At 52.6% G+C, this 26926-nt stretch overlaps 12 protein-coding genes across 12 annotated transcripts; 5 read left to right on the top strand and 7 right to left on the bottom strand.

Annotated features, from left to right (window-relative positions):
- Window positions 1-937: 937 nt before the first annotated feature.
- Window positions 938-2157, top strand: BDW74DRAFT_180337 (uncharacterized protein; the record flags this gene model as incomplete). Its single annotated transcript, XM_073729718.1, has 4 exons — window positions 938-1251; window positions 1313-1556; window positions 1650-1878; window positions 1985-2157. The coding sequence occupies 4 exons, from the start codon at window positions 938-940 to the stop codon at window positions 2155-2157; spliced, it is 960 nt and encodes a 319-aa protein (XP_073581774.1).
- A 721-nt stretch (window positions 2158-2878) lies between these two features.
- BDW74DRAFT_180336 (uncharacterized protein) lies at window positions 2879-3973 on the bottom strand (the record flags this gene model as incomplete). Its single annotated transcript, XM_073729717.1, has 1 exon — window positions 2879-3973. The coding sequence occupies one exon, from the start codon at window positions 3971-3973 to the stop codon at window positions 2879-2881; it is 1095 nt and encodes a 364-aa protein (XP_073581773.1).
- A 52-nt stretch (window positions 3974-4025) lies between these two features.
- BDW74DRAFT_180335 (uncharacterized protein) lies at window positions 4026-4508 on the bottom strand (the record flags this gene model as incomplete). The annotated part of the gene is made up of 1 exon (XM_073729716.1): window positions 4026-4508. One exon carries the CDS (start codon window positions 4506-4508, stop codon window positions 4026-4028), a length of 483 nt encoding a protein of 160 aa, XP_073581772.1.
- Window positions 4509-4574: 66 nt separating this feature from the next.
- Window positions 4575-5511, bottom strand: BDW74DRAFT_180334 (uncharacterized protein; the record flags this gene model as incomplete). Its single annotated transcript, XM_073729715.1, has 2 exons — window positions 4575-5387; window positions 5440-5511. The coding sequence occupies 2 exons, from the start codon at window positions 5509-5511 to the stop codon at window positions 4575-4577; spliced, it is 885 nt and encodes a 294-aa protein (XP_073581771.1).
- A 326-nt stretch (window positions 5512-5837) lies between these two features.
- Window positions 5838-6660, bottom strand: BDW74DRAFT_180333 (putative isochorismatase family hydrolase; the record flags this gene model as incomplete). The annotated part of the gene is made up of 3 exons (XM_073729714.1): window positions 5838-5928; window positions 5978-6510; window positions 6571-6660. 3 exons carry the CDS (start codon window positions 6658-6660, stop codon window positions 5838-5840), a joined length of 714 nt encoding a protein of 237 aa, XP_073581770.1.
- A 2011-nt stretch (window positions 6661-8671) lies between these two features.
- Window positions 8672-10474, bottom strand: BDW74DRAFT_56070 (bZIP transcription factor). Its single transcript, XM_073733169.1, has 2 exons — window positions 9515-10474; window positions 8672-9433 (listed from the first exon to the last, which is right to left on the bottom strand). The coding sequence occupies exons 1-2, from the start codon at window positions 9926-9928 to the stop codon at window positions 8945-8947; spliced, it is 903 nt and encodes a 300-aa protein (XP_073581769.1). The 5' UTR covers window positions 9929-10474; the 3' UTR covers window positions 8672-8944.
- A 389-nt stretch (window positions 10475-10863) lies between these two features.
- Window positions 10864-13066, bottom strand: BDW74DRAFT_56039 (uncharacterized protein). The gene has a single exon (XM_073733167.1). It carries the CDS (start codon window positions 12916-12918, stop codon window positions 10972-10974), a length of 1947 nt encoding a protein of 648 aa, XP_073581768.1. The 5' UTR covers window positions 12919-13066; the 3' UTR covers window positions 10864-10971.
- Window positions 13067-13751: 685 nt separating this feature from the next.
- BDW74DRAFT_56051 (oleate delta-12 desaturase) lies at window positions 13752-15577 on the top strand. The gene is made up of 3 exons (XM_073733168.1): window positions 13752-14092; window positions 14181-14973; window positions 15045-15577. The coding sequence occupies exons 1-3, from the start codon at window positions 14048-14050 to the stop codon at window positions 15419-15421; spliced, it is 1215 nt and encodes a 404-aa protein (XP_073581767.1). The 5' UTR covers window positions 13752-14047; the 3' UTR covers window positions 15422-15577.
- A 10-nt stretch (window positions 15578-15587) lies between these two features.
- Window positions 15588-17378, bottom strand: BDW74DRAFT_157326 (ribosome biosynthesis protein RRB1). Its single transcript, XM_073725127.1, has 3 exons — window positions 17110-17378; window positions 15805-17062; window positions 15588-15751 (listed from the first exon to the last, which is right to left on the bottom strand). Exons 1-3 carry the CDS (start codon window positions 17303-17305, stop codon window positions 15727-15729), a joined length of 1479 nt encoding a protein of 492 aa, XP_073581766.1. The 5' UTR covers window positions 17306-17378; the 3' UTR covers window positions 15588-15726.
- Window positions 17379-17534: 156 nt separating this feature from the next.
- On the top strand, window positions 17535-19308 carry BDW74DRAFT_157325 (Spg1/Tem1 GTP-binding protein). The gene is made up of 4 exons (XM_073725126.1): window positions 17535-18113; window positions 18161-18453; window positions 18498-18572; window positions 18622-19308. The coding sequence occupies exons 1-4, from the start codon at window positions 17642-17644 to the stop codon at window positions 18718-18720; spliced, it is 939 nt and encodes a 312-aa protein (XP_073581765.1). The 5' UTR covers window positions 17535-17641; the 3' UTR covers window positions 18721-19308.
- Window positions 19309-21511: 2203 nt separating this feature from the next.
- On the top strand, window positions 21512-22389 carry BDW74DRAFT_157324 (uncharacterized protein). The gene has a single exon (XM_073725125.1). The coding sequence runs from the start codon at window positions 21580-21582 to the stop codon at window positions 21826-21828; it is 249 nt and encodes an 82-aa protein (XP_073581764.1). The 5' UTR covers window positions 21512-21579; the 3' UTR covers window positions 21829-22389.
- BDW74DRAFT_169268 (uncharacterized protein) lies at window positions 22341-25043 on the top strand (the record flags this gene model as incomplete). The annotated part of the gene is made up of 2 exons (XM_073726965.1): window positions 22341-22358; window positions 24000-25043. 2 exons carry the CDS (start codon window positions 22341-22343, stop codon window positions 25041-25043), a joined length of 1062 nt encoding a protein of 353 aa, XP_073581763.1.
- Between the last annotated feature and the right edge of the window lie 1883 nt (window positions 25044-26926).

Here is a 26926-nt window from a genome sequence, read left to right as displayed (position 1 = left end):
TGTCGGATGAGGCTCCAGACCGACTATAGACTCAGCCTAAAAGGAAGTTGAAGGGGAAGAAAGAGAACGCATGGCCTAGGGCAGCGGCGAGGGCTCTGCGTTGCTCCTCCCTCAATTGCTGCTCGGAAGAACATCATCAAGGCCGCCGGGTAGCTGCGAGCGAAAGCATCTAGGCCCGCACAGACACTCTTCAAGCACAAGAGACTCAGCCCGCGGTAGACATGTCTTATCTCATTCCTTGGAAAGCGGCTTTGGCTAATGGACACAGTGTCTCCTGCGAAATCCCGAAGAGAGGCGCTCGGTATGTAGAAGCAGGGAGGGCACGTTCTCGCCCACGCAACTTTGAACGCCTTCGATGTGCAAGTTCTAAAGCGGTCGAGGAACTGTAGGTTGCACTGGTTATCAGCAGATGATCTAGAAAGCGATGTATCTTAGTTGTTTTGGACTTCGTTGGAGCAACCCGAGATCGCTCCAAAAATATATTTCCGCACCCGTGAGTGTTGCCAAGGTCATAGCTCGACCCATCTGTTGAAGCTTAGACTAGGCAATACAAGCTCTTGAGTCTTCTCAAAGCCAATGATGTAGGCTCAGTGAAATGGAAGGGATCAGGTCTGGCGGTGGTTCGTGGGAGCAGCCCAGTCAAGCCTCGATCGCGAACGTACCTAGAATAAGCTACATTAATACCGTACCTACTGACCGATCTCTGCCATGCTCAGGTCCCTGCAGACAGCGACAACTTTATCCGCACAGCTTTTCTTCTCCCAGAGGCAGGCCGATTCGCCGCTGACCGAGAAGCTGACACGCACTCCGGTCCCGTTACGTGATGCTTCGCAATCCTGACTAAGGCCTCGTATCCGACGCCGACATAAAGAAAACCCTCCACCAATCCTGTTCATCCCATCTCATCTTATCTCACCCAAGAATCACCAGCACAGCCATGACCCGACCGCAGCCAACCTTCTGGCGCCGCTCCGGCTCCCGAGCACCACCAACCCCCAGCACCCCCCTCCCCTTCGCCGGCCGCCTCGGCGCAAACCAAGAATTCACCCTTGACAAGCAACCCCGCGACGCCGAGGAAACCTCGCTGCTGCAGAAATTCCCCGATGCCGCCCCCTGGATCCCCCTCGGCCAATCCCTCGACCTCTCACACATAACGCAAATCGAGCTCTGGAAGGCCGCCGTGATCGAGGGCGTCGGCAGCTGTTTCCTCGTCTACCTGACCTGCTTCGTGGCTGTGGGGTTGGGGGGTTGGTACCGTGTGTTTTCCACTCATCAATCCAATCGAATAAGCCTGGTAATCAAAGATATGCAGGACATTTGCTTCTGGCCCCCTCGTCCCCAGTCTTCTCGGCGCCAGCACAGCGCTGATTTCGCTCCCGCTGTTCATCTTCGCGACAGGGCCTGTGTCCGGCGCGCATTTGAATCCAACAATCACGCTCGCGACGTTCTTCGGGCGGCTGGCGACACTGCCAAGGTGTATACTATACATCTCGTTCCAGACACTCGGGGCCTCGCTCGCGGGGCTGTTGTTAAGGGCGAGCTTCGATAGCAGGGATGTATGCCACCCATCCTCATCCCCAACCCAACCCAACCTCTAAATAACCCTAAAGAAAAGAGTAATATACCATACTAATCAGGCTTGCTTGCAGTTCACCGTCCCCGGCTGCACATTCAACACCAGCCAAATAACCCTCCGCAGCGCCTTCACAATCGAGTTCACAACCGACTTCGCGCTGCTCTTCCTCTCGTTCGGTGTTGGACTTGATCCGCGTCAAAGAGACGTCTTCGGTCCCGCGCTGGGCCCTATTTTGGTCGGGTTTGTATTAGCAATGTGCACGTTCTTCACGGGGATCTCGCGGCCTGGATACTCGGGGTTCTGTATGTCCTCCTTCCCCTTTCTTTCCCTTTTCTGTCCTAGTGCAGTGTAGAGATCGCCTTTCTTGACATTGACATCCATGACTGATTTGGTTCTGTCCATGGCCAGCGGGGAATCCAGCGCGCTGCTTCGGCGCAATGGTCGGCTCGCATTTCGCTGTGTACCACTGGATCCACTGGGTCGGGCCGCTGGCGGCATCAATCGCGCACGGGGTTCTGTACTATGTTTTCCCGCCGTATTCGCAGAAGGTGGTAGGTGGGGATGATGAGGCGGGGGCGTAGGGGACACGGCCAGGCCCGATGCCTCGTGTTGGATACTGGTATCCTTGCGGCGAGGTAATGATTATGATCCGCGGTGGAAGCGAGGGATAGGTCCCGTCTCGTGCCAGTCTCGCTAGAACATATGGTAACATGTAAGGTCGAAAGTAAAAATACATCTGAGATATATTAATATCAACCTGGGCACAGAGGCGAAGAAATATCTTCTATAACCATGCGTAACAGCTGATAACATGAGTCTGACTCTGGCCCTGAAGAAGCCGGGATGAGGAAATGTGAAGGCAAGAAAGCGACGGCAAATGGAAATACCAGCTTTAGGTGATAGATCAGACACGACTATGCAAGATCAATCGAGGACTCGAGAAACTTACCTAGGTAGGTGCAAAGTACCCCAGCCAGCCAAGTTTAGGGCTCGTAGAACGAAGCCCTAGGTAGGACCGAAGGCCGAGCCGCATTTGCCTTTGCAGTGCTTGTTGCAGCAGTACGGCGGTCTGGATGCGGTAGCAAGACAAGGAAGCAATCCAGTGGTGTTCCAAAGCAGACCTCATATGCTCTTTTAAAAGTCCCCTCAATCTCAGTATTTGAAAAGTTCAGTGGCTTTCCAAGAACGAAGGCAAGGGTCAAAGGAGAGTTGAAGCCGCAAGGCAATGAGACGAATCTAAATAATACAATAAATCTAGACAACAATATTTAGTGAAATGCAAGTAAATTACCTAATCCAATATTAACCAAAACCGCTTTCTATCACGCAGCATGCTCCTCCCCATGGTCCCTCTCCACATGCACATGGCGTCTCGGGCGCCTGCGGAGCTTCGGCCTCTATCTCAAACCTATAGCCCTGTCTTCCAAGACCATTGATCACCGACGACCCCATCCCCGTCCCATCCATAGTACACAGGGTTCTGCCTGTGGCCTCCATAATCTGGGTTTCAAAATCCTCACCCTCCTCCAGCGTTGCCTGCATCACCTCATCGCGTCCTGCGGCAACTTCCAAGATCCATCCCACGTCGAATGGCAACTGGGCCTCTGGCTCCATGTAGTCTACGCCAAAGATCCTTTGCAATAAAGAGTCAACTTCTCTGCGCAGTGTACCTAGAGCAATCCAGCACATTTGGTGCATGAGCAGATAGTCAAAGGAAAGCTCAGGTAGTTCCGAATCCATGGTATTCCGAAGGGCCTGGAGTGTTTCGGTGGGGGACAGTCGCTGGGTTGCGGTCCAACGCTTTTGGGCGGCGGAATTCTTGCCGCTGCGGGTCATATTGGGAATCCCACCTTCAGCGCTATCATCCTCCTGAGCGTCATGCTCCCATACACCGTCATGAATGATTTTGTCTAGCTCGTCTGCGCTGAACCCAGTCTTTCTGGAGCCCTCACAGTGCCTCTCGAAGAACATGCGCAGAACATTGGAGATTGGTTTTAGTCCTCTGCGGCCGCCCTTGGCTTCCGGGACACAGCCAGTTTGGCGTCTATTTCGGCTATACGCTGCGACGGATACACCGGTACTGAGCTTGAAGCGTCTGAGAATCGCGTCTGTGCGGCATGCGCGACCCCTGATGAAGATCTCGTTATGCCAGCTCAGGAGGACTTCCATGTCTTTCCATCGTCGAGGCAAATCAACCTCATGGCATACAGAGTTATACAGGTGAGCAGCGTGCATTATCGCCCCCCATGAATTCACGAATTCAATTGAATGTTCTTGCCAGGAGGCTTTGAGATAGTATGTGACGGTTCCGCATAGCACCAGATGGCATTTCGTCAACTTAAACGCGTCTTCGGGTTTCCAATTCAAATTGAGCCGTCCCGTCATTGATTTGGTCATCTCGTTGTGCAACCACATGTCGATGACTCCGGTGAGATGTTTGAACAGTCTATCATGTTGTCTCGACCAAGCCTCTTTGCGGAGGTCCGAAGGGGATTGTTGGAGACCGGCGGGTTTTCCGAGCCATTTCGAGTTGTGCTGAATGGAGCTCGGTCTTCCTGGCATATAGAGTAAGGTGCTGATGCGGCCGCACAATAAAGCGGCCAAGTACGGAGTGAAGGTCAAGGAAGACTTGAGCGGCGAAGACAAGCCAGAAGGGAATCTCCTTGGTCTCAAACATGTTCCGTAGTCCGCGCGTAAATTCATCTTCGTAAGACTGTGCTGGCATTATCTTGTGGAGAGTGAAAACTTCCGAGAGGATCTCCGACAGAATGATTCTATCGTCTAGGAACCTCTCTTTCTCAGTTTTCTTCGACCGAACAATAGCTTGGTCAACGTTGCCGTAGAATCCCGTTGTGTACTGAGGAACGTCCATTTCTTCAACGCGTGAGTGGAACGCGCTCAAATTTGAGAATTGTATGAACATAGTCGCCATAGCAATCTTATAGGTTCAGAAGTTCAAATAGTCGTCTGCCTGGTCTCGAAAATCGGGGTCCTCGCCTTAATGCTTGCAGGTGGCGTTGTAGAGGTTTGTCAGAACATTCTCAGATCCGCCAAGTCTATCCAAGAGCGGTTGGATATCTTCTTCCATGCGTTGGGCTATATCAATGGCGGAATATGTCATCAGCGAAACGGCGACCAGGTCGAACTCCGATCTGCGATAGCTCGCCCAGGAGCTGGCAATGAGTCTGCGAAGTTGAGTTCCATCTTGGATCATAAGTTTGAAGGCCATGTATATCTCGACATCGTCTTCGATCCGTTCAGCTTTGTACTGAACAGGGGGCTTGTCGTCTTTGACTGTTGGGGTGAACACATTGGGAGCCTGCAAGAACGCCTTCGATGGTTCTTGTACGTCGAGTCTCTCGAATCTATTGGCGAGGTTGTTGACTCTTCCGGAGTCGTCATCTGGACGTTGACTTGAGGGGTCATTGACTTGGTTGGTCTGTATCAAAGGGTGAAGAGCCTGCTGGACGTGTTCAAGGATGCCAATGAAGAAGTTGTGCCGCTCATCGGACTCTTGCGCTTCCACATCTGAAGCGAGTTTCTCGGCAACCTGCGTCCCATGACGGCGTCGAACAGCGATGGCTCTATCCAAAACGGCCACGAAACCTTCAGGGACGCGGACTCGAGAAGTAGTCGAGGCAGCAATGTAATCGGCTAGACTGACAAAGTCCTTGATGGCGAGGATATGCTTGGGCTCGTCGGGATTGGCGGAGGAATCCGGTCTGACTCCGGTCTTTTTTGGCGAGCTTTCTAGCCTCTCCCTTGAGGCGTCTGGACGGTTGCTGTGGGGCAGTCGCGGTCGTTGCAGGCGCTGTCCCTCTTAGCGTCTCAACGGGGAAGCCACACTTTTTGGCGGTCGCAACCAGCCAAGTTGCTACGGCTTCGGTGTCGGCTTTGTACTGCAGATAGCTGCTGGTGAAGAACTCCAGTCCCATTGTGCTGCTCCTGCCGGAGAGAAGGGGAAAGGGTGTGAGAAGAAGTTGTGTTGGAAGAGATTCAGAATGGAGCCAGGCTAAATGCCAAGGCTTCTGTTGGACCAATCATCAAAGAGCAAAAGTCTTTATTTTCCAATTATCACAGACAACAGTCTTGACTTGATGCTATCTATGCTTTCCTTCCGTCTTTTCTTTTCGCCTTTCCATCTTCCAGCTGTAGAACCATGGATACCTCCTGGTGAACCCTACCCCAATCCTCAATCATCCACCACCCTTCAACCACCTTCTTACCACCCTGAAGAGCACCGCAATGCTTACACTCAAGCTTAAATAAGCTGATTCTCAACCTCAGCAAGCGTACCATTAACAACAGCAGCAGCATGGTGGCGAGCAATAAGACCGTACGCAAACTGGTACCTGTTCAGAGTCAGCGCAATCCCATTTACCCTTTCAAACTCAAACTCACTGGTCAATAAAGGGCAGCAGCTGGGTAAGACCAGGGGTGTTCCTCCAATCGCGCATAAGATCGCACACAATCGCAAAGAAGCCCATAAGCGTGACACCCGCCTTCTCCATGCGCCTGTTCGCGTCAACCGCAAGGCGGGCGTCAAAGGTCCCGCTGGCCTCGGTGTTGGCGTACACCTCGTAGCCCTCGTCGACGAGGGAAAGTGCCAGGAACGCGGTGCAGACTTCCGTCACAATCCCGCCCACAATCAGCTGCTTCTTGCCGGTGGCCTTGACGGCGGCGCGGAACTCCTCGTTGTCCCACGCGTTGACTTCGCCCTGGCGCCGGACCACCGTGACGTTCGGGTACATGTCCAGGATCTCCTTGACCATTGGGCCGTTGGGGCCCTCGTCGGAGGAGGTGGTCAGCACGACGGGGATGTCGAAGGCCTTGCCGATGGCGGCGTGGGCGAGCATGTTGTTGCGGAAGTCGTTGGTGCTGTAGTCGCGGACCACGGTCGCGAGACCGACCTGGTGGTCGATGACCAGGAGGGCCTGGTAAGTTAGTCTCTGAGGGCGTATTGAAGTGGAAGGTGAAGTGAAAGGAAGGCTTACAGCATTGTCCTTGTCAATCCGGTTCCAGGCGTTGACGGTGGCAGAGGCGGCAAGGACGAGTCCGGCCTGGAGAGCTTGGATGAAACGCATCTTGTGATTGTTCTGATTCTGGAAAAATCGAAGCGATTTGAGCTGGAAGCTGGAAGACAACTGGACACTGGACGGGAGGCTTGAGACTGCTTGCTTTGCTGCTGCTGCTGCTTCTCTCAACGCCGTCCTCACCCTCCTATTTATACCCATCCCATCCAGCACAATCACCCCTTCATCTCCTCGGTGTTATCCTCGACCCAAACTCCGTCACGATTTCCAATCCCTAAGTCATCACCACAAATATCTCAACGAACCTCCGCGCCCCTCCGACGAACGTATCTATCTGCCATTATGCCCTCTGACAAACACATGCCATAAGCCACAGTAGATTACCTGGCCAATTACAGGCCTAACAACCCTGCACCTTCAAGCCGCGTGCGTTTTAAGCCGGCTTAGCGCCTTGGTCGAGTGTCGCTTAGGGCTTGGGCCTTGGCGAGGCGTTCGCTTGGGCGTGTGGCAGATCGGAAATGAGATTGGATTGTGGAGAGGGAGGAGGCCCGATGGCTTTTCCCTGGGATATCAGGTACGGAGGTGCTATCTAACGGTCAAGGTCCGGGTTATTGTAACTCTATGGCACTTGCAATTTGAAAGTGCAGTTGTTGTATGAGCTGGCTGTCGTGTAGAGTCCAACCCACTTATTCATGTTAGGGCACAAGACTACCCGGTCGCGAAAATATACATCGAGCTGGAAAACAATTCCATGCCTACAGCTTACCATACTTACTTACCTACAGCGTCCGCAAGAAAGAAACAAAACCTTTCTCTCACTGCTGTCGCTATCCCTCCCACCGGCCCGGTCATAACTCATAATCAATTTCTCCTCCGAAGTCCCTAGAGTGGTTAATCTACCCCAAGTCCAACTCAAGTTCAACCCGCTCGCTCCCTTAATAAGAATTCAGTAAGCACCCAAACCCTACCTAACTACCCCGTCAACCCGTCAACCCGTCAACAAAATCTACATGTTGACACTGACAGGCGGATCGAGCCGCCCCAGCCCCAATCCAATCTTATTAGCACCTCCCTGTCCTTTAGCACCGCCAATGTCCAATCTCCCACCGCTATTTGTACTCCGGAGTAGCTAGGATCGGCCAAAGTCCGAAGTAACATTACAGCGATACGGCACAAAGCACCCCGAGTCTCTGCAGTCCGAGCTCGGCGCCGGCGGCTGACTGATCTGATTGATAAGTCTTAGTCTGCAACTTCTAGCCCCAAAACTAATTAAGTTGCAAGGCTAAATTTCCACCACGGCAATTTTAGTTTGACGTTTGCATTATTTTACTGGCGGCCGACCGGGCGCGACCCGCGCGATACCAGGCAAGGCCAGGTGGAGCCGAAAAGACGCGCTATTTGTGGAAAATAGTTCCCTATTCCCTATAGAGTTTTGTTAGGCGAAGGTGCAGGTGCAGCACTGCAGACTCCAGAGGTGCCCCGTTGCAGCTCGCAGCTTAGGCTTGTTTTACTTCTGCAGCTACCGGTACACTATCCCTATTCCAGGATGCAGATTGGGGGCCGAATCTATGGGAGACCAGGTAGGGTCCTTCCTTTCCCAGCTAGCTTAGGCAGCCTCAATTCCAATGCAAAGGACCAGTCAGCAAGGACGTTCTCGTTCTTGTTTGGACGCACGGCCGTTTCAACCCTTTTGGCCTTTAGCCTGATGGCCATGTGTCGGGCATGGGTTTGGATCCTGCTCGCTGCAATGCGTCCCTGATCCTGCTGGCTGCTGCTGTGATCCTGAGTCGGGCAATGGGGATGGGTGTCATGTGGTTGTAGGAATGGCATGTGAAGGGGCAATTGTTTTAGCTGGGGATGAGATGAAGGATTAGTTGAGGCTGGAATACGCGATGCCGACGGGTGTAACGGTGAGGAAGAAGGTTATCTGATCTTGCGCGGGTCGAGCGACTCGAGCCTGGAATTGGGTTTGGGCTCTGGTCGGGGGCTGGGGCTGGGGTGCGGCTTTTGTCGGGGTGGGGAGACTTTGTCGCTCTTTTTGGTAGTGGTTTAGACGGTAGAGGCAGAGTTGGGAGAAATTGCCTCAAGTCTGAGATATGAATGGAATGTAGAGCGAAGATACTATAGGAGAAGTATGTCAAGACGAACGTGGAGATTTCGTATATTCTATCCTCCAACAAGCAAAGTAAAACTGAACCAAATAACGGAGAAGAGAGTCTAGTGTTGAACACCGCGCAAAGAAACAATCACCAAGGACAAGAACAAGCACGCTCAAAGAACCATCCCAGCCAGCCCAGTACCCTACCACCCGTATACCAATTGACACAATTGACAACTAAGCGCGCCTCCCCTTCTTACTATCCCGCCCCTCATCCCCAGTATGACTCTCACACCTCAACCTTCCCTCTTGCCCCTGTCCCTCCCCAAAAAGCTCCAACAGCGTCTGCATAACAATGCAACTGCGCTCATACTCCATCCCCTTGCGCCAACAGCCCGGCGAACACGAACTCTCGACGCGTTTCAGCAACTCATCCGTCCCCGAATCCCCATTGAGACCTCCACCCCCATCGCGCCGTACAATATCCGCCATAACACCCAATATCTTCTCGCGCCACTTGCGCAGGCTCTCAACTTCCCTCTCGAGCCGGCGCTTATCCGCTTCAAGGGTATTATTCCGCGCGCGCACAGATTCCAGCGATTTCGCCATGGCGTCGTGCTTCGCCTGCAGCTCGTCGAGCCGCGAGAGGAGCTCTGTCTTCTGCGCCTCCTTGCGCTCGCGGAAGCGCCGCTGCGCCTGCCGGTTTTGGGAGCGGCGGAGGGTTGTCTGCACAGTAAGTTTCAGTCAGCATCGCCCTCTCATCCAGGATCAAGATGGATAAAGGAAATTGGAGGATTCGTATCGTACCTTCTGCACACTCTCACCCCCCTCGAACTCTTCGTAAACTGTCGACTGCCGATCCCGATCGTGGCCGCGATCACTAACGCTCGCCGCGAGATGCGACATGTGCGGCGAGGACTCGGTCGACGTACACGTGCTCGGGAACGAAAACACGTCGTCTGTGCAAGTGGGCGTGTGAATGCCCGGCGAAATCGTCGAGAGGAATTGCAGATTCTGTTCTGCGAAATGGGGAGAAGACCAATGCAGACTGTTCTGGTGGGCGAGCCGGGACTCTTCTCCGAGGTCGAGCGTGGGGTGGGATTTTGGATGCGGATGGGCGTGAGACTGTGCGGGGTGCGAATGTGAATGTGACAGTGGCATTGAATAGGCGTCTATCCCGCCCATGTAGTAGGATGGTGTTTTGGGGGCGTTGTGGTACATTGCAACTTTTTTTCTCTTTCGCTTCTCTATGTATGACGCGGGAGAGGAAAAAGTATGATGGAGAGAGACAATTGAATTGAACTGAATCGAATCGAAGACGGATTGTAAACTGAGACAACAATGCGCCTCTCTCGCGGGCGCGGCTCCATTTAACCAGAAATGCGCAGATGACGCTTTCCCTCGTCAAGCACGCTGCATTGGAATCCGACCCTGAATAGTGAGTACTATTTCCATCCATCCATTTACAATTATTTCGATCGCTTCCCGTCAAGCTTCTCCTGCGCGCGACACATGGTTCTGCACATGCTAGTCCCAAACGGGGACGATGTTGGCAGCCTCCCATTGCATATTGCATATTGCCCCAGAACCCAGGACGCTAATCTAATCCTTGTGATAACGGGCAACGTGGTTTTCAGCCTTCGCTAGCAGGGGTCTGCCGTTTGGCTGTACTGAGTAGGCAGGTCGATAGATACTGGGCGTTCGGACGGGCTCCGTGCTGCTACATACTAGGATTATGACTATAGTCTAGTTAGTGGTGAGATGCAGGGTTCGCGTGGACGAACACATTAGTGATTAGAAGAGTCTGACTGAGAACCTGCGGTGCGGGATCTCGTTGTCTAGTGCCCAGGGATGTGATCTACAGGCGCTTGGGGATTTGTGGAACGGGATCGGGCTGCTGCCGAGTCATGCTGAGTGTGAGTCTAGAGCATAACAAGGCCGCTATAGTTGCTAAGAATACGCTGCCATGTGGTCTCACCGCATTGTCCAATCAGAGCGCGTTATCATGTTGCCAAATGAGGTTTAACTCTGACGCTAGGCCCCCTTAGATCTAGCGCAATATGCACCCTCAACATCTGAGCGTCTCCATTCTACGACCGTCACCCCCGTCACCCCCGACCGCAAAGTGCCTCCCTCTGTGGACTGTTTGTGCAATTTCTTCAACACATCCGATCCCGTCCCATCGGACCCGACGGGCAGACTAGGGGTAAGGCTAACAGGCGTGGCCCCCAGATCCGGGACCCAGCCGCAGCAAAATCCACCTATCAGGGCACGACTCGTTTGAAATTTCCTATCACGGCAGCCTGCACGGCCGCATCCACCCAGGCAAAGGACGAGAGAAGCGCCACAAGCTTGTCGAGATTATCGGCCCCTGCATCCTGAGACAGACGGGCCATGTATGAGACTAGCGGGCTTGGGGGATTCTCGCCGTGCATGCTCAGCGCTACAGCCACGCACCACAGGATCAAGGGCTGCGAGACATTATGACGGCACAGAAGGTCGAAGCGAGGGTATATTGCTGCGAGGAGGGTCTGTCTAAGGCGTTGAGAGCGGGGGATGGGGAAGGTGACGTGCACTGCATACAGAATCGCGCTCAGGCGGACGGTCAGGTAGATCTCCCGCAGCAGATCAGCTTCAGCCGCTGTGTAGGACTGTCCCTTACCGGTACACTCGATGATCGCTTCGACGGGGTCGGTCTCGTCGGGCAAACAGAGCAGACGGTGGTGGATCAGGTTGCGGCTATCGCCTAGTAGATCCAGCATCGCCGGGCTACAGGTCTCGGTCTCTTCTGACGTCGCGTAGTGCTGCAGGACGCTGGAGTACTGGCCGAGATGGATAAAAACAGCAACGATCTCCTGTTTCACGGGCGGCCAGAGATAGAAGAGCTCGTGGAACCCGGATCCAGCCGTGTCTGGGACCAGACCGTTGAAGAGTAGGTTTGGCGGCGGCAGGTCCAACGGCTTCCCCTCGACGTCGACGAGCGGGTAAACGGGCTTGCTTAAAGTTTGGACCGCGCTCATCAGATCGGACAAACTGAGCAGCCAAGCCAGGGCGTACATCTGCAGGCTCTGGATCCCCCCGAAGCGCGCCACAATGTCCTGCACAACTTTCCAGTGCAGGGGGTGGTACTCCCGGGATCCGTAAAAGTCCAGCGCGTGCAGGTTCGTAAACCCTGGCTTGAACGGGCTAGGGTCTCGGTCAATTCTCGTCATCTGCCTCTCGTTAACCGCCAGGTAGAGGATACACTTAATCATCGCATCGGGTGATCGGCCGTCGCCCATTCTGCCGACCTCCTCCCGCAGCGCCCGGAGAGCAAGGGTCTTCAACTCGAGCTGCTCCTTGGACTCTAACAGCGGCTGCGCAGCCCCGTACGTAACTCGCACAATATCCCGGTGAAACGACGCGCTCCAGAGAATTGTATACTTGACCAGCTCATTCGAGTCATTCCACGCAGACACCCACGACTTGTAGCAATTTTCCGAATAGTCGCCGGCGCGGAAATGCGGCCATAGTATCGTGGTCATGTAGTCCAGCAGCTCGTGCACCTTGAACCGGGAAGCCGTGGCATCTACGGGGACAAGCGGATCCTTGCGTCCTGCAACTAGGGCCCGCGGACTGAAGAGTGCGGGCACGGCCACCGCTTGGTCATTGCTGACGCCGACGCTGACAGCCGCAGGAGCCGCGACAACGGTCCCTCCACAGGCCGGACACCGATTCGAGAGGCGTTGCGCCTGCGCCTGCAGGGCACCGTGACTCTGGAACTGGGTTCGCTGCATACTTTCCCTAGGCAGAAGTAAGCGGTAGGTTGCGCCTGCAGACGCAGGCGCAGGTGCCGTCTGACTCGACGACGGCGAATCAAGCTCCGCCCCAGTTTCTTGTCCGAGCTCCACGATCGAGCCACATCTGCATATAGGTAGGGCTGACCCTGACCCTGATCGTGACCCGGGCCCTGACCCGGTTTCTGACACTGACACTGACGCTGGCGCTGACCCTGGACCCTGATCCCGATTCTTCAGCATCGAGTCCAACCTAGTCGCCGCATCCTCCCTCCTCCTCGCCTTCTTATCCGCCAAAACCCTTCTCAGCAGCGTCGACCGCACGCCCGGATTACTACCGCCAGCGTGCTCGTTCAGCGTGGGCCCGCCAACGAACATGAACTGACCGGGTGGCTGGCCGGCGCCGTCGCAGCTCGCTTTCGGTTTCGGTGGCATTTAGGCTTCGGGTCGCGCGGCACGGACGGTGACGGTGACATACTCTTGCCGTACCGTATCCTCTAGGCTAGGCTAGGCAGGGTTCGGCTGTTCTGCAGGAATCGTGTGACATGAACGGGTGGGCTGATCTGATATGAAGCTCCGACGATAATAATGGATGGCCTCGGGTTGGATCGGCAGGAACAGGAACAGGAACGAGGGTCCCGTGTGACTTTGCTAGCTCGCTGCTCGAAACGCAAATGAGATGGCGCGAGCGCTAGGTTGGATGGAGTTAGTGGTGTTGCGGCCGGCCGGCCATGATGCATAAACAGGGTTTGTGCATAGAGTGTCTTGCTTATGTAATTGTGCTGCATAACGGCTGGCACTTCGGGGCCACAACCACAACCACAGCCACGAGAACAAATGCTTTGCTCCGCACTGCCAGTTTTACTTTCTCTTCCATACGGCATAAGGTAATGCGTTGCCATATGGAAGTCTACGTATTGCCCTTGACCTCCAGCACACCAATTCTCTGCAAGACGTCCTTTCCTGACCATGGAACCCAATCCTTCCCCCTGAATCCAAATCCGCGGAACAAAACCTTCACTCGCGTGGCTCGCTCTCGCACCGCCTCGCCTCGCCTTCTGGAACAGAAATAGCCGAATCAGGGGGTTTGAAAATGCTTCTCCACAGCGCTGATCCAACGGCTCTAACTGTCAACGCCTGACACGAAAAATTCAATTGGCGAATCGCAGATACGAGCTCTAAACGTCTCCTTTCGTCTGGAACCCTATCAGGCTCGTTATACGGGCAATAATGTACCCACTGCGCAGTCTCTTGGCTACGAAAGGGGAAAGAGCAAATCGCTAGCTAGGATGATCTGAGTTAGAGGATGGGGTTTGAAGGAGCTTAGGGCTTTTTTTTTGTTTGGGAATACGGTAGCGTAGCGGTATGGCGGCGTTGAGAAATGGTTGAGGCTTGAGCACGGGGTTTGGGGCTTGGGACGGGGGAGCTCCGTTTGTTTTGGAATAAAATTTCTGATCGCTTTTTTTTTCTTGGGGTTAATATAGGAGTTGAAATTGGACTTGTTTTTCCAAGTCTACAATTGCGACTTTTTGGTGGTTGTTTTATACTTGTTCATCCATCCACCATGGCCGCAACTACAACGACCACGACCCTAGCAGGGATTGAGAAGGTACGTACTTGCTTATGCGTATCTTACCTGCATACTGTATACTGCAGCCTGCAGCTCCGGTACGGTAGACTAACAAAGACCCCTACAGAAAAAAGAAGAAATCACCCTGCAGACGATCAAAAACGCCATCCCCAAGCACTGCTTCGAGCGCTCCCTCCTCACCTCCTCCCTCTATCTTCTCCGCGACCTGCTCTACGCCAGCACGCTCTTCTACCTCGGATTGCAAATCGACGCCTTCATCGCCTCCACGCCTCTCCGCATAATCGCCTGGCTCGCCTACGGCTTCCTGCAAGGCTGCGTCGGCACGGGCATCTGGATCCTCGCCCACGAATGCGGCCACGGCTCGTTCTCGCCGTACCAGACCTGGAACGATGTCGTCGGCTGGGCGTGCCATTCGCTCCTGATGGTGCCGTACTTCAGCTGGAAGATCACGCACGCGCGACACCACCGGTACACGAACAACACGGACCGCGACACCGCGTTTGTCCCCTGGACCGAGAAGGAGTACGAGCACCGCCCGCGCTATCTCCCCGCTTGGATCGAGGTGTTCGAGGATACCCCGATGTACAACCTGATCAGTTTGCTCGCGCACCAGGTCGCAGGCTGGCAGATGTATCTCTGCTTCTATGTCAGTGCCGGCACGAAGAGTAAGCCTGTCCCGCAGGGGAAGCAGAGCGGGTGGTTTGGGGGCCAGCAGAGCACGAGCCACTTTGATCCCGGAAGTTCGCTGTGGACGGAGAACCAGCGGCACCTGATTGCGATTTCGGATCTGGGGTTGCTGCTTGTTGCTGCGGCGAACTGGTATCTTGCGCAGAAGGTCGGCGTGCTCAAGATGGTGCTGCTTTATGTTGTGCCGTATATGTGGGTGCATCATTGGCTTGGTATGTGCCCTTACGCGATACGCGGCTTCTTCTCTTTTGGATGATGGAATTGGATGCTGATATTTGCGCAGTCGCTATTACTTACCTTCACCACACGCACCCCTCGATCCCGCACTACACGGACTCCACCTGGACGTTCACCAAGGGCGCGCTGTCGACCGTCGACCGCGACTTCGGGTTCATCGGGCGCCACTTCTTTCACCACATCATCGACCACCACGTTGTTCACCACTTGTTCAGCCGGATTCCGTTCTACCACGCCGAGGAGGCGACTGATGCGATCATCCCCGTTCTCGGCGATATGTACCACCGCGAGGAGACGGGTTTCATGAAGAGCTTGTTCGAGACGTACAGTAACTGCCAGTTCGTCGGGGTTGAGAAGGAGGTTGGCAAGGAGGGCGTTTTGCACTGGGTTTTTGAGGATAAGAAGGGTGAGAAGGCTCAGTAGGTCTTTTCGACTATACGATATTATGGGCGGTTGACCGCCGAGAATCGGGCGGAGGACGCGTTGTTTTGGGTGGGTCGGTTGGTTGTTTGTTTGGTTTGCATAGACGGCTTGGCTAGACGGACTTGGTTAGAGTAGGAAAAGATAGATCATCATAACATAATGATACCCTCATCGTGAATCAAAAAAAAGCAGTTCAAGAGTTCAGTCATATATTCATTCTTGAATTGCAAAGTCTATGTAAGGCGGCGACGATGGTATGATGCAGGCAATATAAACAAGAAATATCATTACTCAAATCGTTACTTTTAGACACTGATTGTCTTGAAGACACTGCAGAGAGAATTAGCATAGATAAGATTAATGACACGGTGAAGGGAACGTACCCAAAACCACTGCTACCCGTCGCCATAAGCGTACCGGGCATCTGAGCCTGCCAGTGCACCTCCTTGACCGACTCCATGTAGTGAACGAACAGCAACTGCGGCGGAACGTCGTTGAGACCAGCCTCGCGGCTCTCCTCCTCATCCAGCTCAACAGCAAGATCCCAAAGGGTGACGGTGTTGTCACCAGATCCAACAGCAACGACACTGTCGTCCGTAGGATGCCACTCGATACTCGTAATCGGCTCCTTATGGAAATCGAATGAGGCGACGGGCGACGCCGTGATAGGGGCGTTGGAGGAGGGGTTGGGCTTCCAGTGTCGCAGATCCCAGACGGCCCACTGTCCGTCATCGGCACCAGTTGCGAGAAGATGAGAAGTCTGCTTCGACCAGGTCATGACGTTGACGTCGGTGTTGGAAATCTTGACGTTGACAGCGGGCGTGCGCGATTTCGAGCGGACGTCCCAGACCTTGACGGTACCGTCGCTGCTTGCCGAAGCAAAGACGTTCTTCTCATTAGGTGACCATTGCAGCTCCTCAACCGAGGACGTGTGGCCGTGAAAAGCGCGGGTGTCTGTTACCCAGCCACCGCCTTCGGTGCGGGTTGTAACGTAAATCAAACCGTCATTGTCGCCGGTAAGCAGCTTTCCAAGGGGCTGAAGCGGAGACCAGTCGAGGGCGTATCCTTCGGACTTGTGCATGCGGAGAGTAGACAGAGGCTTGAAGGCGGAGGGAGGAAGCATGGTACCGGGGACGTCGAAACTGGTAAGGTGCGGGGTGACATCGTGGATGACAACCTGCGAGTTCTCCAGCATAGTCGCGGTAATGGTTTGCGGTGGCTTGGTGAAGTCGGTTTGCGGAGTTTGATGGGCGCGGATGCGGTTGGCTGTAGAGCCGAGAGGAATGCTCTTGTGCTCAAGAATGGCCTCACCCCCTTCGTCGTCGTCTGAGTCGCTCTCTGAGTCTGTCTCATTCTCCCTCTCCATCTTGCTCAGTCCGCTCAACTTCAGAACCATCAGCTCGTTCTCCTTGGCCCGGCGGCCCTCGGCCTGTGTTCCGGTCACTGCGTAAACGGTCGCGGGATAGGTCTTTCGGTTGTCGCCCAGGGTATCACGGACAATATCAAAGGACAAGCACGGCCAAGGCGTGCTGAGGGTGTGAAGCATATCGTAGGTAGAGGGATCGGGGGAAAGGACCTCGCCAGGCGCGAGTTTCGTTCGACCGGGGATGAACGTCTGTTGATCTACTTCCATGGCGTCGGCTTCGACCATTAGCATTCATTCACAACAGTGTTTGACAGCGACATACCCTTTTCCTCTTCCTCGCGCTCGGCATCCGGCCGTCCATCCACACCAGCCTCTAGAATCTCGTCCTCGCTCTCGAACTCATCCTCAAACTCGTCTTCAAACTCGCCCATCTCGTCGGGAGGGGCATCCGCGAGGGGGCGCTCACCGGCCTTGAGGGCGGCGGCGTCGTCGGAGGCGTCAGCGGCTCTTTTCGACATTTTAAATTAAATATGTCAGTGAGAGCTGCAACGAGCCAGTCGTGCAGCAGAAACAGAGATGACAAGACTGAAATTGTTGACTCTGGAGTAGGGTTCAGGAACTTTTTTTTCGTTCAAGGTCGGAGGCCCGCACTAAACCTATCGCGGACTAGCGGCGATCAGTTGAGCTGGAGCTGCGGCTGGCTGTGTTGTTGACCTCAGGCACTTTCTTCCCTCCCTTCGTCCACGTTCCAACTCCAGTCCCTCCTGCTACTGCTATTGTTTCGATCATTATCTGGCCTTACTCTCCTTATCTCTCGCTTCCACGAGCTGTGCTCTAATCCCCCTCGCTCCATCATGGACCCCGCCCAGGCCCCGGTCGAAGCGCCTGCGCCCGAAGCCGAACAACACCACGACCAGCTTCCGGAATCCCAACAAGAGCATCAAGAGCATGAAGCCGAGCTGGATCAACTCGTTCACACCCCGCAAGATACCTCACAAACTTCGGAGACGGAGACTCCAACCATCGTCCAAAGCGCCGCCTCAGAAGAACCTCCCCTCCCCTCCTCCAGCTTTCACAACGGCTACAGCAGCGACTCGCGAGCACACTATGAATATCACACTCCGGCCCAAGACCTCCAAACCCAACCTCCGACGTCCTCCAGACCGAGCTCCGGCTTATCAGTTACCCAGAAACCACCGACGCAGTCAACGAAGAACAGCGTGGTAATCAAGGTCGGCATGGTGGGAGATGCACAAATCGGGAAAACGAGTTTGATGGTCAAATATGTTGAAGGGAGCTGGGATGAGGACTACATTCAGACGTTGGGTAGGTTTGCTCGTTGTTACGTCGTGGGCGGCTGCTGACCGCTCCAGGCGTGAACTTCATGGAAAAAACGATTTCGATCCGGAATACGGAGATCACTTTCTCGATTTGGGATCTGGGTGGTCAGCGCGAGTTCGTCAACATGCTGCCGCTCGTCTGTAACGATGCGGTCGCTATTCTGTTCATGTTCGACCTTACCCGCAAGAGCACTCTCAACTCGATTAAAGAGTGGTACCGACAAGGCCGCGGCTTCAACAAGACGGCGATTCCGTTCCTCGTTGGTACCAAGTATGACCACTTCGTCAACTTTCCTCGTGAAGATCAAGAGGAGATCTCAATTCAGGTAAGCAGGCCGCATCCGCCTGCAGACCCAGTCTAATTTTTTAGGCCAAACGCTTTGCCAAGGCAATGAAAGCCAGTTTGATCTTCAGCAGTACTAGCCACAGCATCAATGTACAGAAGGTATTTGAATTCCTCATCGGCTGGACGGCAGCCTACTAACATCCTGCAGATCTTCAAAATCGTCCTCGCCAAGGCTTTCGATCTCAAATGCACTATCCCCGAGATCGAGAACATCGGCGAGCCTCTACTGCTGTATAAGAGCGTCTAGCCCCGCGCCCGCGGGCTTATGTTTACGTCCGTGCGTCCGGACGAATGATGTTGACGATCGAACGTTACACCTACCTACATTCAGTTTGGCCTGGCCTATATCAAGTCCTGGATCTGCGCCACGATCCTGTCTCTCTTTCCTTTTCTCTCCTTCCATCAGCATTGGGATGCGCCTGGGCCTTTCATTCTCTCATATTTTCTTTCTCTTGTCTTAAATTCCCCAATTGTCCCCTTCCTTCTTTCTCCCTGTATCTTCTTTATAGTAGGCGTACGCCCGTCTGGTCTTTGTACTTTTCTTCGCCAGTTGCCTCAGATTGTTATGTCGGAGTAGGTAATGCGGAAAGACATTCATGGTTGTCGTTGTTCCAGTTGAATCAAGATTGTCGGATCAGTCTGCTACATACCATACTAAAAGACATGAGCTCCAGTCCTGCGTGCATAACTTACACTGTTAGATTCACGCAGGGCGTGCTTTGTACAAACATCTACTCTGTAGCTGGCACTGGGTGTATTTATGACTGACTTAACTGCCCATCCGGGGCTACTTCGTTAGAGAACCTTGAGTACCGGGAAATTGAGTCCGGGCGCCTCAAGGGAAAAGCTAGGAAGCTCGCCATAGAGACCGGAGTCATATGCCTGTGGATCACTTTGTCCCCTTCGTCTGACGGATCTCCTAGACTTGCCCCCTTGATACAGAATAACTTCGGCGTCTTGAGAGCACAGCCCTCGAGGTCGTCCGGTGATCTTGAGCTGGGTGTCATTAAAAGACTATGACCACTTGTTGTGGACCTTACGGGTTCACGATCCGAACTGTCAACGTCATTTATGGAAGACCAATTCGCAAGTAATCACGGACTGTACTCTTCAACCGCGGTCCAAGATGAGACTTAGAAATGACTCGGGGAACCTGCTGTAGCTTCTGCAAGTATTTTAACACTTCCAACTTCTTTGGCTTCTCCCTTCTCTCAACCCTTTGCATTCATGTCAACTCCCTCACTCGAACCATTTGTCAAAATACACATATTCAGCATGTTTAATTTACCTCGGCTGTTCTTCAACGAAGACCTGGAGCGGAAGCGCTCTCAAGCATTCGTCGACTGGCACAAGAAGGGAACAGAGCGAGTCATTGCTCTCGTACAGAGAGTCCACCGTCTAGAACAAGACAATAAAGCCGATAAGGACAAAATCAGTCATGATTACGCTTACGCCTTCTCTATTTCTATAGACTTTCAACCACGCCCGGGCAACCCGCCGGAAACACCTCCCGACCATGACTATGAGTCGCTCATGCGCACTCGGGCAAGTCGCCGCGCAATGATCAAAAAACTGCAAGCTGCCTATTACGAAGCAGACCGCGTCCTGTATGACACGTGGTGCTGATGGCAGGGCTCGGCGAAGAATGACATAATCGAGACCTAGAACCTACAGATAAACACCATGGATGAGAACGGACGCTCGACCCTGTGGAATAACCACGTTTAAGTATGCGCCAGAAACGGCGGGTGCTGTGGACGTGCTTGTGGCTGTTGCAAGAAGGCTCTTACATGTACTACCTAGAAAATAGTAGGGACAGCAAGGCTGTACCGATGCATGGTCACTGTACTTCTAGATGTGCTTGCTGCATAAGGGAACATGGGTTTTATAAGCCTGATGAGCGTCTTGCTGGACTTATCTAGAGATCTCGGTAATCGACAGGGAAGGCACGGGTTTTATGCATGCTTACCAGGGGTATAAACTTTGACCCAGATCTAATAGCCGATCATAACGAGTTAACGACAGTCCACGATCTAGTTCAGAACCCGCGGCTTCTCTAAGCGACATGTCCCTGACAATCTCGAGACTATGCCGAGCTGGTCTCTGTACTTTTCTTTGCCGGTCTTGCCTTAAATTATTAATGTTAGAGTAGGTGCAATATAGATAGATATCTATGACTATAATTTTCTGCTATTCTATTTGAATCAAGGCTATTAGACCAATTTACTACATGCTATGGTTATTAAAAGCACATGACTTTTAGTTTAATATATATGATTTACAGCGTCAAGCTTGCCTCAGGGCATTCTTAATAAATATTAAAAGGTAAACCTTATATAGCTAGCACTGGGTGTATATATAATTAATTAAACTGCTTATATACCCAAGAGCTACTCCGTTAGGCAACCTTGACCGAATACCGGCGCCAAGTACTTCTCACTCCAGCCAGTATGCTGATTCCCAACAACACACTCGTGTTCTGGAACTACCTAGGAAAATACTGGAGAGAATGTTAACCACCGGCCTTGAGGCTGAGAAGATGATCACGAGCCGTGGTTAAATTTTTGTCATTGCAGATGGGTTTGGCTTTGGCTTTTGCTGTGGAGTACTACTGGTTGCGCAAGATCGCTGATATACCTATATATCTAGCATTGTTACACCTCGTTCCCTGCTCGGCAGTATCCTATCTCACTAGGAGAGTCAAAACTCCAGGTATAGACATAGAGCAGATTGCTGCTATCTTCTGTTCGTCCATTAATCTGCGTATGTTTGACCAACAGGTCGGTGTGATGAACTGCCATCCGCATCGCCAACTTGATTCTTTTGTGAATGGCCGCCCAGGTCATCTCCATACCGAACTAAATGATACTCGTTAATCGTATCCGTACCCAGCAGGACATCGAAACGCATAGGAATGATGTGGAAATCGGACAGGAATGTTTTGTATCCACAGTTAAAGTGCCATTGTACTTTCCTTACGACGCCCACTATCAAAATGTCACCACCACCGAGGTTCCTAACATAAGAATTCTCAAAGGGTTCTAATGAGTATCCAAAATTGGTACTGATCTTGTCCCACACTTCAGTGCTCATCAGGTTGATTTTCATGAGCACAGTGTCGACGGTTAAAGAAATTTTGACTGTGTGGTTGCCTTCGCGAGACTTGACGACCGCTTCTATGCCAAAGCTAAGGTCTACTGGGCTGCTCTGGAGCAAGTTGTCTGGACTCCCAGCCTTGGCAACAGGGCTAGAGCTTGTGTCTAGTTTTGTCTCTTTCTTGATCTGCATATTTGTCGGACTTACTGAGCGCTTAGCAAATCCAGGGAACTTTCGGAGACGAGATCTCAGCCTTTGAGCTAGAGGGGGGGGTTTCAGCTTTGATTTCGGGTCGCTCGGCGGACTATGCTTCACACTCAGTTGTAAGATTTCTTCAGGCATATCGGGTGATCTGTCGGGGGTAGGTGGCGCAAGGGTTCCCTCCGTATGTTCCGAGATGTCTGTTAGTGAGTCTGACTCATTGCCTTTTACAAAAGGGAGGCAAGCAAGAGAGATCTCTTCCAAGTGCTCGCCGAGGTGAGTAATATAAGCTTTTGGTGAGGCCCAGTTGGTTTCTAAGCATAGTGGGCATGGGTGGCCTGCGAAGCCTGTAATGGGAACCTTCTGCACAGCGTGCTGAGCTATTCTGTCCAAATCCTCGTCGCTTCGAACAGTCTCGGTATGAACTTGAAGAAGATGTCGTATGAACTCGTCTCGGTCAAAGGATATACCACAGGAGAAGCAGCGCCATTGCAGTTGCGAGAAGTATTCATCAAGCTCATGCCTTTCCTAGAGACTACGTGTGGGAAACATTTTCAGAGCATGTCTGCAATGCGCGTGAGTGCATATGTATGACTGCAGATCGGAAAATACATGCATCCTATATCATCAGCCTCTGCAGCTGGAAATGGTCAGGAATCAACTTACTTCCATTGCACACGGCTCTTTATGGATACTGTACTTTTGCAATAACAACATTGAAAGAAGTTACCCTGTTCACCCTCTGCTGGAAGAGGCGGGACACGGGGTCGCCCGTGGGAGTCTTCTCCTATGCGTGAGACAAGCAAAGAATAGCTCGCAGCAGAGGAAGATCCAAGCCCAGAATCGTGGAACTCTGAGATTGGCTCAAAGCGTGTTAATGTATCAGGCGAAAAAGTGGATCGCGCCCGAGTCTCGTCATTCAGCACTGCATCGTCTGTCAATTGACTTAGACGGACTGATCTATCCCAGTTGGCCTTCGATAGCCGCTCCACCAGATCAAGGTTTGCATCTTTGAACCTATCATTCATTTTTAGCTGCATGTTATAAATGGGACAAGGGACGCACCTGTCCAGGATGATTCTAGCGAAAGGGCGGGCTTGCTCGGACACTGAAAGCTCAATGCGTTCCGGAGTAGCTTCTTTATCCAGAATACCACGTATATTGTTGGTCTGATGCTCAACCGCGATGGCTATGTCCATGAGGCAGCTGATATACATTTCCAGCCTTTCGTGCAGGTCCGACTCGATTTCTGAAATTGAAGCTTCCTCAGACAGTGAACCTCCCTCTGACGAGGAGATAGAGCCATCGATATTCAGGAGTTCCTCTTTAGCCTGGTCATAAATGAATTGAAGTTCTTGGAGAGTGCTGCCGGCTTGGGTTTCTACTTCGATGGTTGGGATTCTGCTGGCAACTTAAGAAGACAAATCAGCAATTGCCCGTATGATGAGATACAGTGGCTTACTTTGAAGGATGGCGCCGCAAATACTCCGTAGAGTGCCCAGCACGTTCTCCCTTAGGTATCTTGAGTACTGCAGGGTAACGTCTAGCCTTCCAGGAACGAAAGTTTCGTCCACAAACAAAGCTTTACCACGGCGTCTTTCATTGCATTTCGAACTGGCCCATGCAAATGATTTCTGAGAGCTGATATCCATAGCTCGCTAGCACAAAGTGAGAGCCCATGATATAGAACCTCGACAGGACCCGTATCGGGCTCCAGGGCCTGCTGGTTCTTGGTTTGTGGGCCTGATGTAATCCAGGTGTCAATAGACAATCCGAACGGGGTGCCAGCATCTGCCAGAGCCCTTTCTATTTCTCCAAGAGTAGGTGACATCGTGTAGAGTGCTACTGCCTAGCAGGTAGGTGCAGATGACAAGAGTATGGATGGCCGCAGGATGAGCGGGGTTTCATTTTCAGCCTCGTGAGGGGCTCGGCCTGCCACCTCACCCTTCCCCATCTCCGGGCGTGGTCTCAGTCTCATTCCGTCTGCGCTTCCATCAATCACTATTGAGTATCCTGGCTCCGCTTCTTACTCAGAGTGACGAAGACACTGGGATTGGCGATGAACACTTTCGTTCTTCATCAGCAGAGGACGACCCAGCCACCCAGATCCTCTAGGTAGCCACGCGAGCGGGCTTGCTCCCAATGCCAGTTTCTAAACCTGCTCTGTGACCAATATTACCTTTTACAGCTTACAATGGCAGCAATATTGCCCTCCCGCCCAACGGACAGGACCGAGTTCGAAATCGCCATCATTGCGCCCTGCCCATCGAGAATGACGCCGTTGAATCTCTCTTCGATCATTTTTGGGACGAAGATGGCCATGGCTATGGGAAGGCCCGAGATGACGCGAATGCATATACAACTGGGGTCATTGGAAATCATAATGTCGTCCTGGCTCACATGCCTGGGATGGGAAAGGGGAATGCGGCTATAGTTGCCACAAGTTTCCGCTTCAGTTTCCGGAACATCAAGCTTGCCTTGCTCGTGGGCATTTGCGGAGGAGTCCCGATTGGAGATACTGGACAATTGTTCCTGGGAGATGTTGTTGTCGGCGATGAGATTATCCCGTATGATTTCGGAAGGAGGTTTCCCGGAAACTTCGTCCGAAAGGACGCTCTGGTCGACAACCATGGCGTTTCGAGTCTGGAAGTGCGCGCTTTCCTGAACAAGCTCAGGGGCCGGAGAGGTCGTTACAATTTGTCGAAGCGAACTGCCCATCATTTTGCAGTACTTCAACAAGGGACCGACAGCCATAACCATCCAGGAATACGCCAGGACCGGCTCTTCGACCCTAGATATCATCATAAGCATCACAACAAAGCCTGTTTTGAGTGCATCAGCGGCCATATTTGCGAAGTAGCAAGATCTGCAACTTGTGAAGAGCTACAGTGTGACAGAAAGCGAGTGATTGTGCGTTCTCGTGTAGCTCGGGCGCTTGAAGCGCTAGGAACGAAGCATTCGTCGCCGCGGATTCAATTTGGACGTATCGCCTCAGCAGACTCGGTAATGAAGTCTGGGGAAGACCGAGACAACATTGCAAGACAGGAGAATGTTCTATGTTTTGAGATGGAGGGGGCCGGTGTATTCAGCAGTCTACCCTGCCTCGTCATTAAAGGAGTGAGCGACTACGCTGATAGCCATAAAGACAAGATATGGCAGGGCTATGCAGCAGGAACCGCAGCAGCATGCGCTAAGGCGTTGTTGGAGCAGTGGGAAGTCACCGACCGAGCTTCTCTCGGTACTACAGCCCCTGTCAATGGTATGATCTTATGAATGATCTTCGTCCTTTGCTACTTTACTTTCCCTTCGCTAACGCCCGCAGTAGTCAAACCACCGCAGCAACGCAACTCAGCATCTACAATTGGCACCGCAAGAAGTATAGAGTGCTTGCCAGGCATCTTGGACAGCTCAACGGACCGGAAACTGAACCCAGATCAGACAGCCGATTATAACGACAGTCCACGATCTAGCCCAGAACCCGCGGCTTCTCTAAGCGACCACGTTCCTAAGAACCTCGAAGACCATTGCGAAACAAAAGTCACAATGTTTAAAGGTGATTAAACATATAGTATATTCCATCGTTTGAGTCATCGCTTGGCTAATCAAGTTTGCTGGGCATAGTGGTTCCGGCAATCGAGGCAGGCTTTGACACTGTTTTGCATTGCGCCAAAGAGCTTCGTAAACACCTACCCCGTAACGTCGATCTCCAGAGGGGACTCAAAACCCAAAGAGTTGTATTTCGAACAGTCGTCGAAGCATTTATTCTCCGTGGCAAGGCTTCGCTGGAAACTGCGCAGTACATGGCGGCAGATCCAGATCATCCCATGTGGCAAGACGAAACCCTGTACAGTCGTATCCGAGACAGTTTAGGCCCGTCAACCGACGCTTGCCTCGAGACAGCTCTTGTTATACAAGAAAAGATCACCAGACTTGAAGAGCTAACAAGAGGCATCAAGTCTGCCGGAAAGAGAAGAATGGTAATTATATCTCGACAGAGAACCTTCACATGTCCCCGGGGCTGACTTTTACTCTAGAGCGATGCACAATCACAGACCCCGTCTGGCCTGTTTAGGGTGAGCATGGGATCTATCCGCTCGCCTGAAGAATAACTCCTAATGATGTGACCAGGACTCTTTGCAAGACTTGAGACTACTCATTCAGCATTTTTCGTTTCTAGTAGCTCCGCGAGGAGAGAGCAGACTAGAGGACTCAGGAGCTCCCACTTTACACAGAGAAAAGTCAGAAATGGATCGTTTTCGCACTATTCAGCAAAGCGCATTCAGCCTATATCGCGCGTTGCGGACGGCATGCAGCACACATTCAACCCACGATTTTCAACTGCCGTTTCATCCAGAGATAGACAAGACCTGGACGCAGGTGCAATTTACAGTAGCCTTGCGTCTGGATACTGAGGACCTTCAGGATTCCAGGTCAGTTTGGCTAGATGTCAAATCTACTTTGACACTAGAGCCAGAAGAGAGGCAACCGTGGTCGGAATGTTGTGGAACTCTTACTTCGTCCTCACCGACTGGGCTTTCATCGGAAGATTCGCGGCCCAAACATGTACGCTTTCAGGGCCTACCGACTTCACTTCCTTTCAGCCTTTTTAAACCAGTTACCGCTATTAGAGACTTAAGACATCAGCGAAATTTATGCGGCGCAATCCAGGAACCGGTATCATATCCAGACCGTTGTGTCGGGTCACTAGGGGAAACCGAAGGGGGCAGTCACATGGTGTATATGGCCAACGAGTTTAGGCAGACCGCCGTTAGCCCTACGCCTTTGTCCGAACTGATACAAAGATCAGGATCCAGTCTGGTCAGCGGATTGAGCTTGTATGATTGAATCTGCTTGGCTAAAGAGCTGGCAACAGCAGTCCTCCACTACCATACAACACCGTGGCTCAACAGGGTGTGGTTCAGCGACGAGGTCTATCTATTCACCCATGAGAAGAACCATCTCAACCTTCAGGATTCTCAGCAAATGTCATCCTACCTCAGTACGTCTGTTAGGGCCCTGAGCCCCTCGGTACCATCATCTCATTGCTTCACCGAATGTGAGCCCTTTCTTCGAAACCCGGTGCTCTTTGGACTCGGAGTCATGTTGCTTGAGCTCGCATATCAGAATCCGCTGGATGCCCTCTTAACGCGCGACGA

Source organism: Aspergillus multicolor (genome assembly GCF_047715735.1).
Source record: "Aspergillus multicolor strain CBS 133.54 unplaced genomic scaffold BDW74scaffold_21, whole genome shotgun sequence".
Taxonomy (NCBI): Eukaryota; Fungi; Ascomycota; class Eurotiomycetes; order Eurotiales; family Aspergillaceae; genus Aspergillus; species Aspergillus multicolor.
The sequence above is the reverse complement of the archived record's forward strand: the minus strand, read 5'-3'. Positions and strand labels throughout refer to the sequence as shown.

What these genes read in the sequence shown, in the direction of transcription:
- BDW74DRAFT_56070 (XM_073733169.1), bottom strand. Translation starts at nt 9,928, where the DNA reads ATGTACCACAACGCCCCCAAAACACCATCCTACTACATGGGCGGGATA. An exon ending in GGGGTGAGAGTGTGCAGAAG is followed by an intron (nt 9,434 to 9,514) that starts GTACGATACGAA and finishes CTTACTGTGCAG; the next exon opens with ACAACCCTCCGCCGCTCCCA.
- BDW74DRAFT_56039 (XM_073733167.1), bottom strand. Translation starts at nt 12,918, where the DNA reads ATGCCACCGAAACCGAAAGCGAGCTGCGACGGCGCCGGCCAGCCACCC.
- BDW74DRAFT_56051 (XM_073733168.1), top strand. Translation starts at nt 14,048, where the DNA reads ATGGCCGCAACTACAACGACCACGACCCTAGCAGGGATTGAGAAG. An exon ending in CCCTAGCAGGGATTGAGAAG is followed by an intron (nt 14,093 to 14,180) that starts GTACGTACTTGC and finishes AGACCCCTACAG; the next exon opens with AAAAAAGAAGAAATCACCCT. An exon ending in GTGGGTGCATCATTGGCTTG is followed by an intron (nt 14,974 to 15,044) that starts GTATGTGCCCTT and finishes ATATTTGCGCAG; the next exon opens with TCGCTATTACTTACCTTCAC.
- BDW74DRAFT_157326 (XM_073725127.1), bottom strand. Translation starts at nt 17,305, where the DNA reads ATGTCGAAAAGAGCCGCTGACGCCTCCGACGACGCCGCCGCCCTCAAG. An exon ending in GCGCGAGGAAGAGGAAAAGG is followed by an intron (nt 17,063 to 17,109) that starts GTATGTCGCTGT and finishes TAATGGTCGAAG; the next exon opens with CCGACGCCATGGAAGTAGAT. An exon ending in ACGGGTAGCAGTGGTTTTGG is followed by an intron (nt 15,752 to 15,804) that starts GTACGTTCCCTT and finishes TTCTCTCTGCAG; the next exon opens with TGTCTTCAAGACAATCAGTG.
- BDW74DRAFT_157325 (XM_073725126.1), top strand. Translation starts at nt 17,642, where the DNA reads ATGGACCCCGCCCAGGCCCCGGTCGAAGCGCCTGCGCCCGAAGCCGAA. An exon ending in GGACTACATTCAGACGTTGG is followed by an intron (nt 18,114 to 18,160) that starts GTAGGTTTGCTC and finishes TGACCGCTCCAG; the next exon opens with GCGTGAACTTCATGGAAAAA. An exon ending in AAGAGGAGATCTCAATTCAG is followed by an intron (nt 18,454 to 18,497) that starts GTAAGCAGGCCG and finishes CTAATTTTTTAG; the next exon opens with GCCAAACGCTTTGCCAAGGC.
- BDW74DRAFT_157324 (XM_073725125.1), top strand. Translation starts at nt 21,580, where the DNA reads ATGAGCACAGTGTCGACGGTTAAAGAAATTTTGACTGTGTGGTTGCCT.